The 15,340-nt window shown below is 31.7% G+C and overlaps 2 protein-coding genes across 2 annotated transcripts; both read left to right on the top strand.

The window, feature by feature from the left end:
- The first annotated feature begins 1,891 nt into the window (after positions 1 to 1,891).
- On the top strand, positions 1,892 to 7,477 carry LOC125847541 (F-box protein At5g49610-like). Its single transcript, XM_049527152.1, has 3 exons — positions 1,892 to 2,138; positions 5,594 to 5,708; positions 6,223 to 7,477. Exons 2-3 carry the CDS (start codon positions 5,598 to 5,600, stop codon positions 7,324 to 7,326), a joined length of 1,215 nt encoding a protein of 404 aa, XP_049383109.1. The 5' UTR covers positions 1,892 to 2,138; positions 5,594 to 5,597; the 3' UTR covers positions 7,327 to 7,477.
- A 3,220-nt stretch (positions 7,478 to 10,697) lies between these two features.
- Positions 10,698 to 14,014, top strand: LOC125847531 (proline-rich receptor-like protein kinase PERK1). Its single transcript, XM_049527137.1, has 9 exons — positions 10,698 to 10,822; positions 10,895 to 11,631; positions 11,717 to 12,247; positions 12,393 to 12,479; positions 12,565 to 12,635; positions 12,779 to 12,855; positions 12,965 to 13,109; positions 13,198 to 13,359; positions 13,562 to 14,014. The coding sequence occupies exons 2-9, from the start codon at positions 10,971 to 10,973 to the stop codon at positions 13,757 to 13,759; spliced, it is 1,932 nt and encodes a 643-aa protein (XP_049383094.1). The 5' UTR covers positions 10,698 to 10,822; positions 10,895 to 10,970; the 3' UTR covers positions 13,760 to 14,014.
- Positions 14,015 to 15,340: the final 1,326 nt, after the last annotated feature.

The following is a 15,340-nucleotide window of genomic DNA, read 5'->3' as shown; positions in this document are numbered from 1 at the left end:
TTATTTTATATATAGTTTTCTACCCCTTTTTGGCCTACGTGGCACTATCTTGTGGGCCCAGTGCGTGTTGACAATTTTTTCAAGGATAGTGCCACGTAGGCCGAAAAGGGGTAGAAAATTAATTAAAAAATAAGTTCGGGGGGTAATAGGACCTTAGTAAAGGTTAGGTGTGTCTTAAAAATTTTGGGCATAGACTAGGGGGTACTTATGCATTTTCCCGAGAGAATTGCTAACTAGAGTTCATATTATTTAACCATGATTTAAAGGCTGCTTTATTTAAATAAATATGGACTGTTAGATTTTAAAATTGACAGATGCCACTAAATTAAGTATGCACTGAACCAACTGGAGAGATATATTAGTGTATTGGAGAGGAGCCTTTTCCCCACTAATTTCCTTACGAAATAAATGACTTTTTTAGTTGAGCTCAAGACGTAAATTCAAATTGATTCTTGAAAATAGCTTCATCTAGTTACCTCTACCTTTAGTTGAGCTCCTGCCTCATCTTGAAAATAGTCTCATCTTTTGTTGAGCTCCCAGACATAAGATCAAATTGATTTTTGAAAACAGCTCATCTAGTTACCTCCACCTCCCTTTCCCAAATTTTTATAGTATGATTTAATAACTTAATATAATTTTAATCATTATAATTTTGAATATCATCTTTATTCTTTGTACAATGAAATCATTGGTTAAACATCCTATTGTTATAAAAGACAAGTCACATATTTAGTATGTCGGTTAAAATAATTATATCCACTATTCAAATATATGAAAACATTTACTCTATTTTGTAAAAAAATGTATACTTCATAAATATCAATCAATCATAAATAATAGGAAGTTTCTCATATTTTTCTTACATCTTGTTAGGAAAATATTTGGGGCAATTCAATGGTGATATTTTTCTATTTTTATGCGTATGTTGACCAAGAAAAAGTTGAGGTAGTATTATTGTGTTATTTTCCCTTTAATTTTTTCTAAAAGTATGTAGTGTTAAACTGGAATTAAGACACGTTCTTAAATAAGCCTATATTAACCAAATAGGGAAATATAGACAAGAAATTTATTTCCTTTCATTGTCGTATTGATTGGTTCGATCTATATTTATATATAAACCCAGTAGCCTACTATATGCACCCCTCTAATGCTCTCTTCAAGAAAACATACATGCACTTGTCGTATACAATAAACTATATCAAGAGTCAATGGATTGAGGGAGAATTTCGGTGTAATTGATAAAGTTGCTAATTAGGAGGTTAAAAGTTTAAGTTGTGAAAATAATTTTTTTTATATAGATGCGGGATAAGATTGTATATAATAGATTCTTGTGATATGATTCTTTTAGAATTCTTTGTACATAGTGAGAGTTTTAATGCACTAGACTATTCTTTTAGTTATATCAATGAACTATATTTAACTTGTGATTGAATATACGATTTCAAATCAACATTTGAATATATGATTTGGGATCATGATTTCAAATTTCATTTTCTTTAAAAAACATGATTTTGGATTTCAAGTCGTGATTATAATTTTTTGAAAATGTAAAACTTAATCGATAATTTTATCTTACCAAAACAATTACTAATTTTTAAATTTCAAATTTTAACTTAAAAATGTACCGTAATAAACTAATAAATTTGTTACATGCATCATATATCCTTTAATCTATTTAGTGTAAATATAAATAAGTTTTTTTTTCCCGTAACCCCTCTAATCTTTTTAGGAAAAAAGGTGCCTATTTTTCAAGCTAGGAGATTTCCATTTCTTTTCATATAGTAGTAAAAAATTCTTAGGAAAAAGCCAAACGGAGACTTGACTTAAAATGAGAACGGGGTAAAGCCAATAAATAATCGCCACGTACTCCCTCACCACCCCAACCCCCCAAACAAGAATTTCCTCTTTATTGCCGAAGATTGCATTTCTTCATCAGTCTCCTACACAGAACCAACTCTTCCTTCTCCATTTTTTAACTCATCACTCTCAAACCCAAAAAAAAGAAAAAAAATTAAAAAAAGTTTCTCTGAACCAAAAATCTCAGCAAAACTCTCAAACTTCATCATCAATTTCTCAAGTTTCATTCTCCGGAGTTGATTTGTTTGTTGATCAAAAAACGGCTACCCTCCGCTATCTCTGTGAGTTTTTTTTTTTTCATCTAAAGGTGCCGATCAAGTTTTTAGTTGTGAATTCATCTTTGATTCTGTTTTCTCTCTGTTTTGAGATTTTGTTTTTCGCAACCAGAATTACTGATTTAAATTTTTTTCGTTTTGTGTTTCTGTATTCCGATTATATGGCATCTGTTTTGATACATTTGATAACTTCCCCAAATTCCGTGATGAAGCTAGAATTTTCATTATATGAATCATGCTATTTACGTGATTCAACTGACTCTTCTAAAAAAGCTACTAATCTCACTAGCAGTTGAATCATATCATTTAGGTGGAGGTCAAAGGGTTCAACCTTTAGTTAAATCATGTAAAATTGTTTAATTTTCCGTCGATAAAAGCCCCTCGGTCTTTTGCTAACTCCGCCCCGATTTAAATCCCTCATTTTCTCCGTTTTTTATTATTTCAATCTATTTTTGAAAAATATCTTAACACAAAATTTCAATGATCAATTTGCACACATATCAATACAAATTTTTTGATGGACTGAATAAATAAATGAACGATTCAATAATCCATAATCAAATTAAATGCTCACATTCTAAATAGTTAGACCTTGAATGGGTCATCAGTTCCTGTAGTTGCATGAAATTATATGAACACTGGGAATTTAACACATGTATCTAATAGATTCTATGTTCACCATTCTCTTACGGACTTTTTCTTTTTCGTTTTACTTATGATGTGCGTGTGTGACTCAGCGAGAATAAATTGGTGGTTTTCTAATGTATTAAAACTCGAGTCAAGTTGGCTAGGAAATGACGTGTTGTTTATGTGTCATAGTGATAAAAGTTTCTTTCGTTTTAATTTATTTGTCTTATTTTAATTTGTCATGTAGTTCAAAAAAATAGAAAAAAAGTTTAGAATTTTGTGATTTTAGTTTGACATGGTGTTTATGTTATATAATATTTTCTAATATTGATAGTGTTATTTCTTTGTTGCATTAGAAAAAATAATGCATACATTAACTTTTTGTGTTACTAATGTTTTGTTTGGTACATTTTTTCAACATATCTCTTAGAGGGTGTCTTTTTTTCAAATGACTCCCAATTTATGTGACTTACTTTTATTTTTAGTCTGTTTAAAAAAGAATGATACATTTGTATATTAAGTAACAATTTAACTATAAAATATTTATTTTTAATGAAATGATTTATGACCACACAATTTTTTATTATTCATTTTGGATCACAAATTTTAAAAGTTTTCCTTTCTTTCTTAAATTCCATATCAAGTGAAGCTACCCCACATAAAATGAGACGAAAGGAGTATAAATTAAAAGTCATTAGTTGATAATACCTAACTTTTGACTTTTTGTTTTGCACTTTCTCAGTTTTATAGAAGTACTTAAAAGCACTTTTGAAGCTATACAAACAATTTCAAAACTAAAAATAAATGTTTAAAAGCCAAAGTCATTAAAAATAAGTCAATTTAAACACCACTGAGTCGTACACTTTATTTGGTATCAAGATACGAATAACTATAATGCAAGGAGTTTTAGTGCATTTATTAGCGTGGTTAAAAATATATTTATCCCTTAAAATATTTTCAACATCCTTTCCATCATATTTGAGTAGAGTATTTTTGCATACAAATATTTTTTTCTTAGAAATTATGCAATGCATGTTATTTTTTATGAACCAAATCAAACAGTGCATAATAAATTACCGTCTGCATAACTAATATCAATATTACTAATACGCCTTATTCAACATTATTCTTATGTACTTTACTAAACCATCTCTCACTCTTGGTTTCAAATTTGGCTTTTTAAATTTTCCTCCCTATAATGCAAAAACTTGATCCCCAAGTAATTTTGGTACATTCCTATCAACTACAACCAAGTGGGAATAGACTCCACAATAATGACGATTTCAATTCTTTGTTACAAAGTCTCGGTCAAATTTGCATGCGTTGACAAAACTAGTTGTCTTTGTTAATAGGAGCAACACATAGATAGCATGAATTATTTGCCAATCTTCCTATTTCGTTTTGTTTCACTAATTTTCTACATTAAATTAGTATGTCTAATAATTTAGTTATCATTTTATTGTATGACTTATAGTAAGATAAAGTTTTGAATAAGAATGATGATATTAGTAATAATTGGATAGTACTCTTGGATGTAACCTAAGGATTAATAAAGTGGATTAAAAATGTTGAGGTCTCAGATTTAAATATCCATTAGAGATTTTAAATTTAAATACATATTTTTCAAACTTTTTATAATATTAAGAAATGAAAAATATAGTAGACTTAACAATTGTTTTGCTTAGAATAGTAAATGTTGCAATTATGTTTCTTTGCCAGGAGGCTGCTGGGGCATGATGTCCAGCAATACTCCTTTTTTTTACTGATTTTTTTTTTTTTACCGATTTTTTTTTTTTTACCCTTCCTAGGAGCTCCCATCCCTTTTGCTCCCTTGGTGACTCAAACTCATAACCTTCAGGTTGGAAGTAAGGGGTGCTTACCATCCGAGCAACTCCCTCTCGTCTTTTTTTTACTGGTAATGAAAAAACTAATATTATTTTTTGTTTTTTGCTGGCTAAATATTATTTAAACATCAAATGTTGTTATAGGTGTATATATTTTTTTTTGTTATAGGTGTGTATAAGTGAACTTATAACAATCAAAAGATGTTGTAGAAAGTATTTGGTAGTTGGAATGATGGAATTCTGGTTTTGATATTTGGTTGGTGAGTGAAAAATATTTTTAGAAGAAAAATATATATTAAAAGTTAATAATCAAATTAATAGTATTTTGATAAAATATTTTTGTTGAGTATTAGAAATGAATAATTATGTAAAAGTGTTAGATGAAGATGAAATTAAATAGTTAAGATAATTCTCTCTGTTTTTATCTTCAACTTTTTTGCAGAGAAAAAGACTAGACATTGCTCTGTGATTGTGATTCCATGGGTCGTTTTCCCTATCAATAATTTCACTCTTTTGTCTTTTCCTTTCTGTGTTTTCAATGAGTGAAATGTGTTTTTGATTCCATTGTTTTCTCCACCTTTTTTTTGTTTTCTTTTGATGGGGGTTCTTCATACGAAATTGTTTACAATTAGTGGCTTCATATGAAGAAATATATGAATCTTGGAATTTAACTCTGCTCTTTTTGTATGATACAATCTGTGCTTCGATTTTCTTGATGGCTTTTTGTTTTCTCTTTTCTGTAAATAAATATAATATCTTGACAGGACATTATATCAGCAAGAATTAGTGTTCCTGCTATGCTAGTGAACCGTATGGGAGCTTTTTGTAAATCTTGGTAACATGATCCCAATATGTGAAAACAGGATATCGATTTCAAATTCTTAGTCGTGAGGGGGGTTGACCATTAGTCTTTGATAGTAATAGTTTTCTTGGCTTGGATTTGGTAATGTACAATATATGACTCTTGGAGTGACTATTTTCTAAACGCAGAAAAATGGAATTCTCTCAAGCATATTACATGAATGATGACTCTGACGATAATTCTCCTTATATCTTCAAGGGATTTTCCTCAGCAACTACATCTCAGAGGCGTGGTATTCACCCGGTATGTTCAAGTTCTTTATGAAACATTGATCTTTTTTTCCATAAAAAGAGCACATAGGTAGTACAACTTACCTGCAAAGAGTAAAGTAGCAACTATTTTCTATATTTATTGCTTGTTAAGGCCTTCTCTTTTTAACAATTGTGATGTATGCATTTCCTTTGTGACTTAAGACAGCAGTTAAATTGGACATGTTTTGTTAGTTCTGAGTCATGTTTGGCAAAACTATTGAATAAAAGTTTGAAGCGTTCTTTTGATGATTAGTGGTGTAACCTAGTTCTCATGTATTACCATCTTCTTCCCCATATTCTTTTCTTTTTGACGACGAATGCACTTGACTAACAATTCATGCAATATACAAGCTTCAATTAATTGAATGTCCCATAGTGTTTCATGATGAGCCAATCTTTAGTCCCTGTTTCCTTTATAGCGTCTTCTTTTAGACGAAGAAACAAGGGAAAGAGTCTATGAGAGCAAAATCTCTTGATTTTGAGAAGTTACCTCTCTTGTACTGCAGCTTGCAGGATATGACTTTAAGACTGAGGCTTATGAGAAGGTAGATGAATTTCCTGCACACATCATAAGAAAAGGGGATAAGAAGATAAAAGATTTGGTGAAGGAGCATGTACTCCCTTTCCTTCCTGCTAAATCGCTTATGAAGTTTAAGGCTGTGTCCAAAGATTGGGAAAAATGGATAGCTAGTCCCTTGTTAACCCACCAACAAAGTTTCTCTTGCCAGAGTTTTTCGGGCTACTTCTATCAAAATATGAGTAAATGGGATATGAATACTACGTTTTTATCTCTGGACCCTTCTACAATTGGAGTTCCCAGCCCAGCCCTTGATTTCTTGCCTGAAGTTGTCAAAATTCTAAGCTCTTGCAACGGGTTGCTCCTTTGTCAGGGGTTAGAGAAGTATTATGTTTGCAATCCTGCAACCAAAAACTGGAAAATTCTCCCCCCTCCTCGGTACTATCATGGGGATGAACCGGCAATTGTTCTTGCATTTGAACCTTCTCTGCGTAACATTGAGGCATATTATCATGTTATCTGTGCATTTCCTATGCTTGATCAGCCAATCATCGGATTTGAGATTTACTCTTCAGAATCAGATTCTTGGAGCTGCTCTTCTGCATACTGTTCTGATCTAGAAAATCCGTGTCTTGTTGGTGGAGGTTTGTTTATGAAGGGGGTTGCTTACTATGAGACCAAATCAAACGAAGTATTGGCCTTTGATGTGAAAGAAGAGATCGCTGCAATTATATCTTTACCTGTTGAAGTTGAGGGGGATGGATCCTTAACACAGATGGACGGTGAGCTGAGCTACGTTACTGCTTTTAATGTATGGGAAAATGTCTTCTTAATAGATATCTACCAAGGCATGGAAATGAACCTGAAGCGCAGTGTTAGCATCAATCTTGGACCCGAGAGGAGTCTTACTTATGCGTGCAAGGTACTACCCTGTGTTAACAGTGATGCTGTGGCTATTCAGGTTCGCGAACACATATACTTGTATCACATCAGGAAGCAGAAAGTTGAGTCTATAGCAAGTCCAAACGCATTCGGTTCAGCCAAAAAGTTCCTGCCCTACATAAACAGCCTTGCTAATGCTACATTGAACTGAAGCCTTAATTCACTCTGTCCATGGGTGAAAATCACTGATTTTACAGCTCTTTTGAATCTCTGCTTACATTATGACTTGGATGATGTATAAAACTAAGTTGACATTCTCTTTTTTGTGAACAATGAATTTTGTGTAAGGACCTGTTTCATGTGGATAGTGACATTCTTATTATCTTTCGTCTCAACATGATATTTATTTATTCATTTTTGTGGTTTATTTTTCAACTGTAAATTATGGTATATTCACCCCACAGAAATCATAATGAGTATTGTGCACAATGTATAATGCAAGAAACAATTTTATTCAAACATGTTAGAGGTAAAAAAAATAAATCAATGCTAGAGAGAGAAGATCTCATTGTGTCACTTTTTTTGGTTGAATGAAAAAAGCCACGAGTTTGAGAACCAATTATTAACAATCACAAACACGTTGAAAAATTTCATCTTCCTCAAAATCTAACACGATGATGACATTTGCTAGCTTGTCTCTCTTTCTAATATCTATGACCATTTCTCTGATCAGTAAAATACTTTTTAAAGATATTTTTATCCATCATAAATTCGGATTGGTTAGCTGATATCAGTTTGGGCAGTGGCGAATTTATGTGTAAAAATTGGGTCACCCGAACCCGTGATCATCCGACTAAACTCGATATATTACTTGTATAATTATTAAAGAACATATTAAATAAACACTTGTGAACCCGTTCTTAAAGTTGCTGGATAGTTCATTGGTTTGACAGCTAGGTTTTAACACCAAGGTCCTGGGTTCAATCTCAGCCAACCACAATTCACTTCAATTTTTGTAGTAACTAATAACACTAGTTTTTTCAAAAAAAAAAAACGAAATTCTAAAGCAATGGTGCACCTGTTTTCTTGAAATCCTGGATTCGCCTCTGAGTTTGAGCAAATACTAATTCCAATTTGTCAATAATAACTTTGGACATAATCTTATTAATGAAGTTACTCAAACTTATTGGTCTCATATCAGAAAAAAAGTATTAATATTATTTATTATTATTATTAAGAAGGATTAGATTAGTATGATTAAGCTTAAACCAAGTTTGTCATACTTTATAGATGCTTACCGAAAAGTGCCTATTTGTGAAGCAAACTTTTGATGCAATGCAACCACTAGGAATACTCCAATGGAGAAATGACTTGGTAAATCCAATGAAAATTAACCACGTGACCCCATTCCACAAAAATATAAAGTTATATTATATTCTCGTTTATTTTTACTTGTCTATTCTAAACTTTTTACGCTTTTTAAAAATCAAAATACTTAATGAACAAGTAAAACAAATTTGACTTTTACTCACCTATTTTGAACTTTACACGCATTTTAAAACAAAATACTTTGGCCCTGTTTGGAAAGTCACACTAGTAATTGAATTTAGTGTAATTGAGTATTATTACACAATGTCTTACATGTTTGGTTGGTCATGTAATTATTTAGTTTGGTTGGACAGGTAATTACTTGGTCAACAAGTAATTGAATGTAATTGAAGTAGGTAATTACATGGTATAATTACAAGCTGGTTACTTTTTAAATTCTTGCTTTTAAGTTATTTTTTTCATTTTAATTTATTTTTTATTTTTACTACTTTAAATTCTTTTTTTATATTATTATTTTAATATTTAAAAAAAAAAAAAATTATTATTTATATTTAATTTCCTTCTCATTCTCAACATTTACTTCATGTGATTCCATGCAATTTTTTTTATTTTTTTTTCATTAGCAGAATTTTGATAGTATTCTAATTTTAAAATTAAAGTGGAATTCATTGTTGAATAATGTTATAGATTTACATTCTCCTCTTCTTTTAAATCATATTTATGTATGTTATGTTGAAATTTGACATAAGAGTATTATGTCAACTTTTTTGTTTTAGATTTAGAATTTATGTTATATTTTCAATTTCATTTGTTTTAGGAGTATTGACTCGATATTTTACATTGCAAACTATTCTTTTAGTTAAACTTAATAGATTATGTTTTGTCAAATGTTTTTATAATTTTATGACATTATATTTATAATACTAATTTTTTTGTCAAACATGCATTTCGTAGAAATTTTGTACTTTAGTTTTTGTGATTAATTTAATTAAAATATACTAATTTGAAAAATATAAATTAATTATTTTTTATAATATTAGTCAAGAACATATGTTTATTAATTATTATATTTTTAAAAGACAATATATATCTTAAATATTCAATTTAAAATCATTTATAAATTACTTATTTGTCTAGTATATTTTTTTAATTTTAGATAATTAATTTTTATTTTAAAAATTTAATATAACCTTATGATTATCAGGCCGGGGCCACTGCATTGCTTGTTTAAAATCAAGAATCCTCAGCGCGATTTAATTATGTCTGCTTTCTGATAAGATGCTCTGTTCTGTATCATATTAAAATTCTGTATGCTCTGTTCTGTATGTATAAGATTCAAATTCTTAGTCGCGGAGATTTGATGAGTAATAGTACTAGTTTTTTCTGATTACAACTTTTCCAAGAAAGAAGAAAAATTAGCTACTTACATTGCCAAATGCCAATATATGACGACTTTTTCTAATTGCAGAAAAATGGAATTCTCTGAAGCAGACAACATGATTCATGAGTACTCTCACCATAATTCTCATAAGGTTTTACCCCTTTTTCTTTATACCTCAAATTGCTCTCTTCAACTGCAGCTTGATTACTTAAACAAGTTCATTTCTTATGAACTTCCTCCATATGTCGCAATGAAGATAAAAGATGTGGTGAAGGAACATGTGCTCCCCTTGCATCTTGCTAAATCGCTTATGAAGTTTAAGGCTGTGTCCAAAGATTGGGAGAAATGGTTATCTAGTCCCTTATTAGGCATGAAAATGAGCCTGAAGCGTGCATCAATCGAGGTACTAACAATGATGTTGTGGCTATTCATATACTTGTATCATATCAGGGAGCAGAAAGTTGAGTTTATAACATGTCCATGCGATAGCGGCCTGAAGGAGCCTTAATTCACTATATTTTCCCTACAGTAGAAAATCACTGATTTTACCTATGAATTTTCAATTTTTGGTTCATGTACACCATTTCTTTATAATGATAATAGATATGTCAATATATTAATAAGAAATGCAACAATTACAAATAAATGAGGAGCGTGTTTTTATTATTTAAAATTAATTTATTTTAAAGAAGCAACGGTAAATGAGAAAAGTGACAAGTAAAGAGGACAATTGTGGGGTAGAAAGCACAAAGACAAGGAGGAACTATAATTCTGGGAATAAGAATAACTAACTAATGATGTTAGGTGAAATTAGAGGTGTTAAATGGCAAGATTTGGCAAGAGAGAGAGGCCCCCTTCTTTTGAGGAACACTCCAAGTATTGTTTTGGGGGGTTGGGGCTGGGGAAAACTGCTAGACTAAGATGAAAATTTTACAATGTTAACATTTCTCTCTCTGTTCCATTTGACAATCATTATCCATTCTTGTTCTTCATTGAGGTAAAAAAATCTTTTATTTATTTATTCCCATATTATATAATGCAAGTAACATTGTTCATGGAAATATTGTAGGGACATTGAAGAATCGTTGAGAAGAGCAGTTAACGGGAGATAGATATTGAGGGATTTTTTATCATTTGTTAAAAATATGGATTCATCTCCTGGAACTGCTTCCTCCAATGATACTGATTCTAAAGAAAGCCCTTCTTCAAATGGAACTCCGCCTTCATCTTCAGATTCAAAAAATGATTCTCCTTCGTCTTCGTCTTCTTCATCTCCACCACCAAAAAATGAATCTCCACCTTCATCACCACCACCACAATCTCCTCCTCCATCTCCTAATGCATCACCACCTCCAAAAAATGATTCTCCTCCGCCTGCTTCACCACCACCATCCTCTTCTGAATCTAATTCATCACCATCAAAAGATAATAATAATAATAATAATAATGATCAATCCCCAAATCCTTCTTCTAATACACCTTCACAATCACCACCACCATCATCCACGTATAATACTCCATCAACCCCAAATAGTCCTAAAAATCCTCCATCATTTCTATTATTTTCTCCACCACCTCCTGTTTCTTCACGTGAATCGCCTGCACCTCCTCATGCTCATTTGTCTCCTCCTCCACGCTCAGGATCTAATCAACCATCACCTGCAAACGATGATTCCTCAAGTACTGTTGGTATAGTAGCTGGAATTGCTGTCGGAGGCATAGTCATAATTGCATTAATCATTCTATGTGTATGGTGTAGTAAAAGGAAGAAGAAACAGAGATACTATATGGCTCCTGGACCTAAAGGTATGTTACTAATTAATAAAGTGTTGTTTAAAGCATAGTATTACTTTTTCTTTTCTTTTTTTCGATTAAATATGTTTTTGATTAGGTGGTGATCCATACTACAATAACAACAATCAATGGAATAGACGTCAGTCGATGGATCATGTAATGAAGGTACCACAAAGTGAAATGGGGACTCAGAGTGGTTGGGCTGGAGCTACTCCACATCAGCAGGGAGCTAGTTCAAGCGGCGAATTTGGCTCAGGTTATTCAGGCCAAGCAGTGCCATTGCCTTCTCAATCACCTAACATGGGACTTGGTGGTTTCTCCCAGAGTCAATTCAGTTATGAGGAGCTAGCTAAGGCCACAGATGGATTTTCTCAGGCCAATCTGTTAGGACAAGGTGGTTTCGGATACGTGCATAAAGGTGTTTTGAATGATGGAAGAGTGGTTGCCATCAAGAGTTTGAAAGCAGGAAGTGGACAAGGAGAACGAGAATTTCAAGCTGAGGTTGAGATCATTAGCAGAGTTCATCATCGTCATCTTGTGTCCCTCGTTGGATATTGCATTGCTAATGGACAACGCATGTTGGTCTATGAATATGTTGACAACAAAACCTTGGAGTTTCACCTTCATGGTACATACTCCCCACTTCTACTAAGATCATGTGAATCATATTCTGAAATTAAGAGAATTCTTTTCCTAGTTGATTCCCGAATTTCGATTCAATATATTTCTTAATTCTAGTTTTGATAAGGGTGAAATCAAATTCATTATTGCAGGAAAAGGTCAACCTGTCATGGATTGGGAGACCAGACTTAAAATTGCTTTGGGATCAGCTAAAGGACTTGCTTATCTCCATGAAGATTGTATGAACATCCTAATCTACACTTTCACCTCTCTCTGTCTCTCTTTATCTCTCTCTCTCTCTCATTTCTTGATATATACATGCAGGCCAATATAGAATTATCCACCGCGACATCAAGGCTGCAAATATTCTACTAGACCTCAATTATGAAGCCTTGGTATTAAATGATCAGCCACATTTGATATGTCAATGAAAATATGAAGAACAAGTTTTATGTTAAAACCTCGCGTTTTTGTTTAAGAAAGGTTTATTAACCATCACAATGCCTTTTAGATTTAAAGGAAAATTTTGGTTTATTAGGTGGCAGATTTTGGATTGGCTAAGCTTACTTCGGATAACAACACTCATGTATCAACTCGTGTTATGGGAACATTCGGGTGAGTCAAGCATAACTACTTAGTCGTATAAAACTTGTATTCAACAATCAGAACCAATTATGCATTTTAACATACTTCAGATGTCTCTAAGCTAGAAAGTTACTTGCAGGTACTTAGCTCCTGAATATGCATCAAGTGGCAAACTAACAGAGAAGTCAGATGTGTTTTCATATGGAGTAATGCTGTTGGAGCTCATAACCGCAAAAAAACCTGTTGATCCTAGCAATATGATGGAGGACAGTTTAGTAGATTGGGTTTGTTCTAGATCCTCAGTTCACATTTGATGTGCTTAGACTTTTAACTTTTGCTTGAGGTATTGATCTAATATATGAATGTATACAGGCTAGGCCCCTTCTTACAAGAGCACTGGAAGAGGAAAAATATGATGGATTGGTAGACCCACGTCTTGAAGGGAACTTTGATACAGATGAGCTACATCGCATGATAGGTTGTGCTGCTTCTAGCATTCGCCACTCTGCTAAAAGACGTCCCAAAATGAGTCAGGTATGATTACCCTCTTTAGAAGATAACAAATACTGCATATTTACATTATAATTTAACATGTTGTAGCATATTTTGGTGGTTTGCGTATATGGACTCGAGAAATCCTTTAGTTGTCATATCTTTACATGATATCAGAGTAAGGTTCATCTCCGTTTGGACAAAATGACTAGTTTCACTTATAAATATTACGTATTATGAACAGATTGTACGTGCATTGGAAGGCAATTCCTCGTTGGAGGACTTGAACGATAATCCAAAACCAAGCAAGGTTCCTAGCTTTGCCGCGTCAAATGGGGCACCCACTCAGAACTATGATACTGGTATGTATAATGCTGATATGATGAAGTTCAGGAAAATGATTATGCCAACCCAAGAATTCAGCAGCAGTCCAAGTGAGTAATGAATCAACCCTTCTTCCTCCTCCTCAAGCAACGATTCAACACGCGGGCAAGAGTAAAAAAAGAATGTACCTAAAGCTTGAGATATTTTTTTCAAAACATATTCTTGGCTGGAACTTATAACAGAGATTTGGGATTACAAAAAATTAATGTTTATGATGAACATTCACTACTCATATCTTGATTTGAATAACAAAGATTATAGGATCAGAATACAATTATACTTTTTTTGTTTCAATATGTACAGCAATTCACATACAATTTATTCCTACAAAAATGTTGAAGATCTTTATGTTTACCATATAGTCATCTGCTTGCTATTTGTATGTTTATATTTGATGTCCATTTGTGATTACAAAAATAATTTATGTATCAAAATCTTCTCTCTTTTTTGAGTAATTTATTTTTAACTTTATCAAAAGTTTGCTTTAAAATATTTCATTGTGCTCTCAGAGACAGAGTCACAATTTCTGTTTGTTAAAAAAAAAACGATACAATCAATAGTTTCTGTTATTACCGTATACATTTCTCTGTTTCTAAATAATTTAACTTCAACGTTCACTATACTAGGATAAGATTATTAGTTATAATCACATAAATATTTTAGATTGCAAATTTCAAAAGTATTTTTAGGAATAAGTGACAAGTAAAAATGAATGGAGGAAGTAATATTGTACATTGGATGACGTGATATAAATCTCATCTCATTTTATATTATAAGTAGGAAGATTCAAAGCTTAAAATTGAATTATCATTTTACCCTTATATTAAAACAATTAAAACAAATGTTATAAAATATAATTAAATAGTATATAGTAAAAAAATGCTCCTCAAATATAATAAATATTGAACTACGTATCCTTCAAAAAGTTGTCTTCTTTATTATATATATCAAAAATAAAATAAAAAGACGTGGGACTCAAAATAGTAATTGCTATAATGAAAGTTTGTTTCTCGCGTTAATGCAATAGAAGCCGTTTCCCGTGTTAATGCAAGATTGCACAAGAAAACCAAGAAATTTACATTAATCAACATTTTTCCATTGCAAATTAAAAGCAAGATTTTAAAAGATTTGCATTGAACAATTTAATAAATTACTCATTTAAATTGGTACATGAATCAAATTCACATTAATAGTCAATTTCTCTTTTTCTGTAAAAACAAAAGTATTTGAAGAGTTTTTCCATTAAATAAATTTGATATGGACTAAAATCATTGAACTAAATTAATGCAAATTAATTTTATCTACTCAAAGGGCATCCTAACTATTGCTATAAAATGCCTCGCATGGTCTTCATGTAAATGATAAGAGGAGGATGAGAGATTATCATGCAAAAAACTAATCTTGCTCATCATTTTGTATGTGCAATAATTTTCTTTGGTTTTTATCCGCTCCTCCTTGACCAGCCTAAGTATTTTATATGTCTTTTTTTAATTTTATTTTATATTTTGATATATTTTCTTATGATTTTGTTTTTCTATTGAAATATCTCGTGTCCTACATGAAGAAATTAGTGATATACAATTCATGTTCTACTAATAATTGATGAAAGATTAATTAGTTAATTTGATATGCTATTTGG

The sequence above is a fragment of the Solanum stenotomum genome, chromosome 12 (genome assembly GCF_019186545.1).
Source record: "Solanum stenotomum isolate F172 chromosome 12, ASM1918654v1, whole genome shotgun sequence".
NCBI lineage: Eukaryota > Viridiplantae > Streptophyta > Magnoliopsida > Solanales > Solanaceae > Solanum > Solanum stenotomum.
Note: the sequence above shows the minus strand (reverse complement) of the source record. Positions and strands in the feature narration are given on the sequence as shown.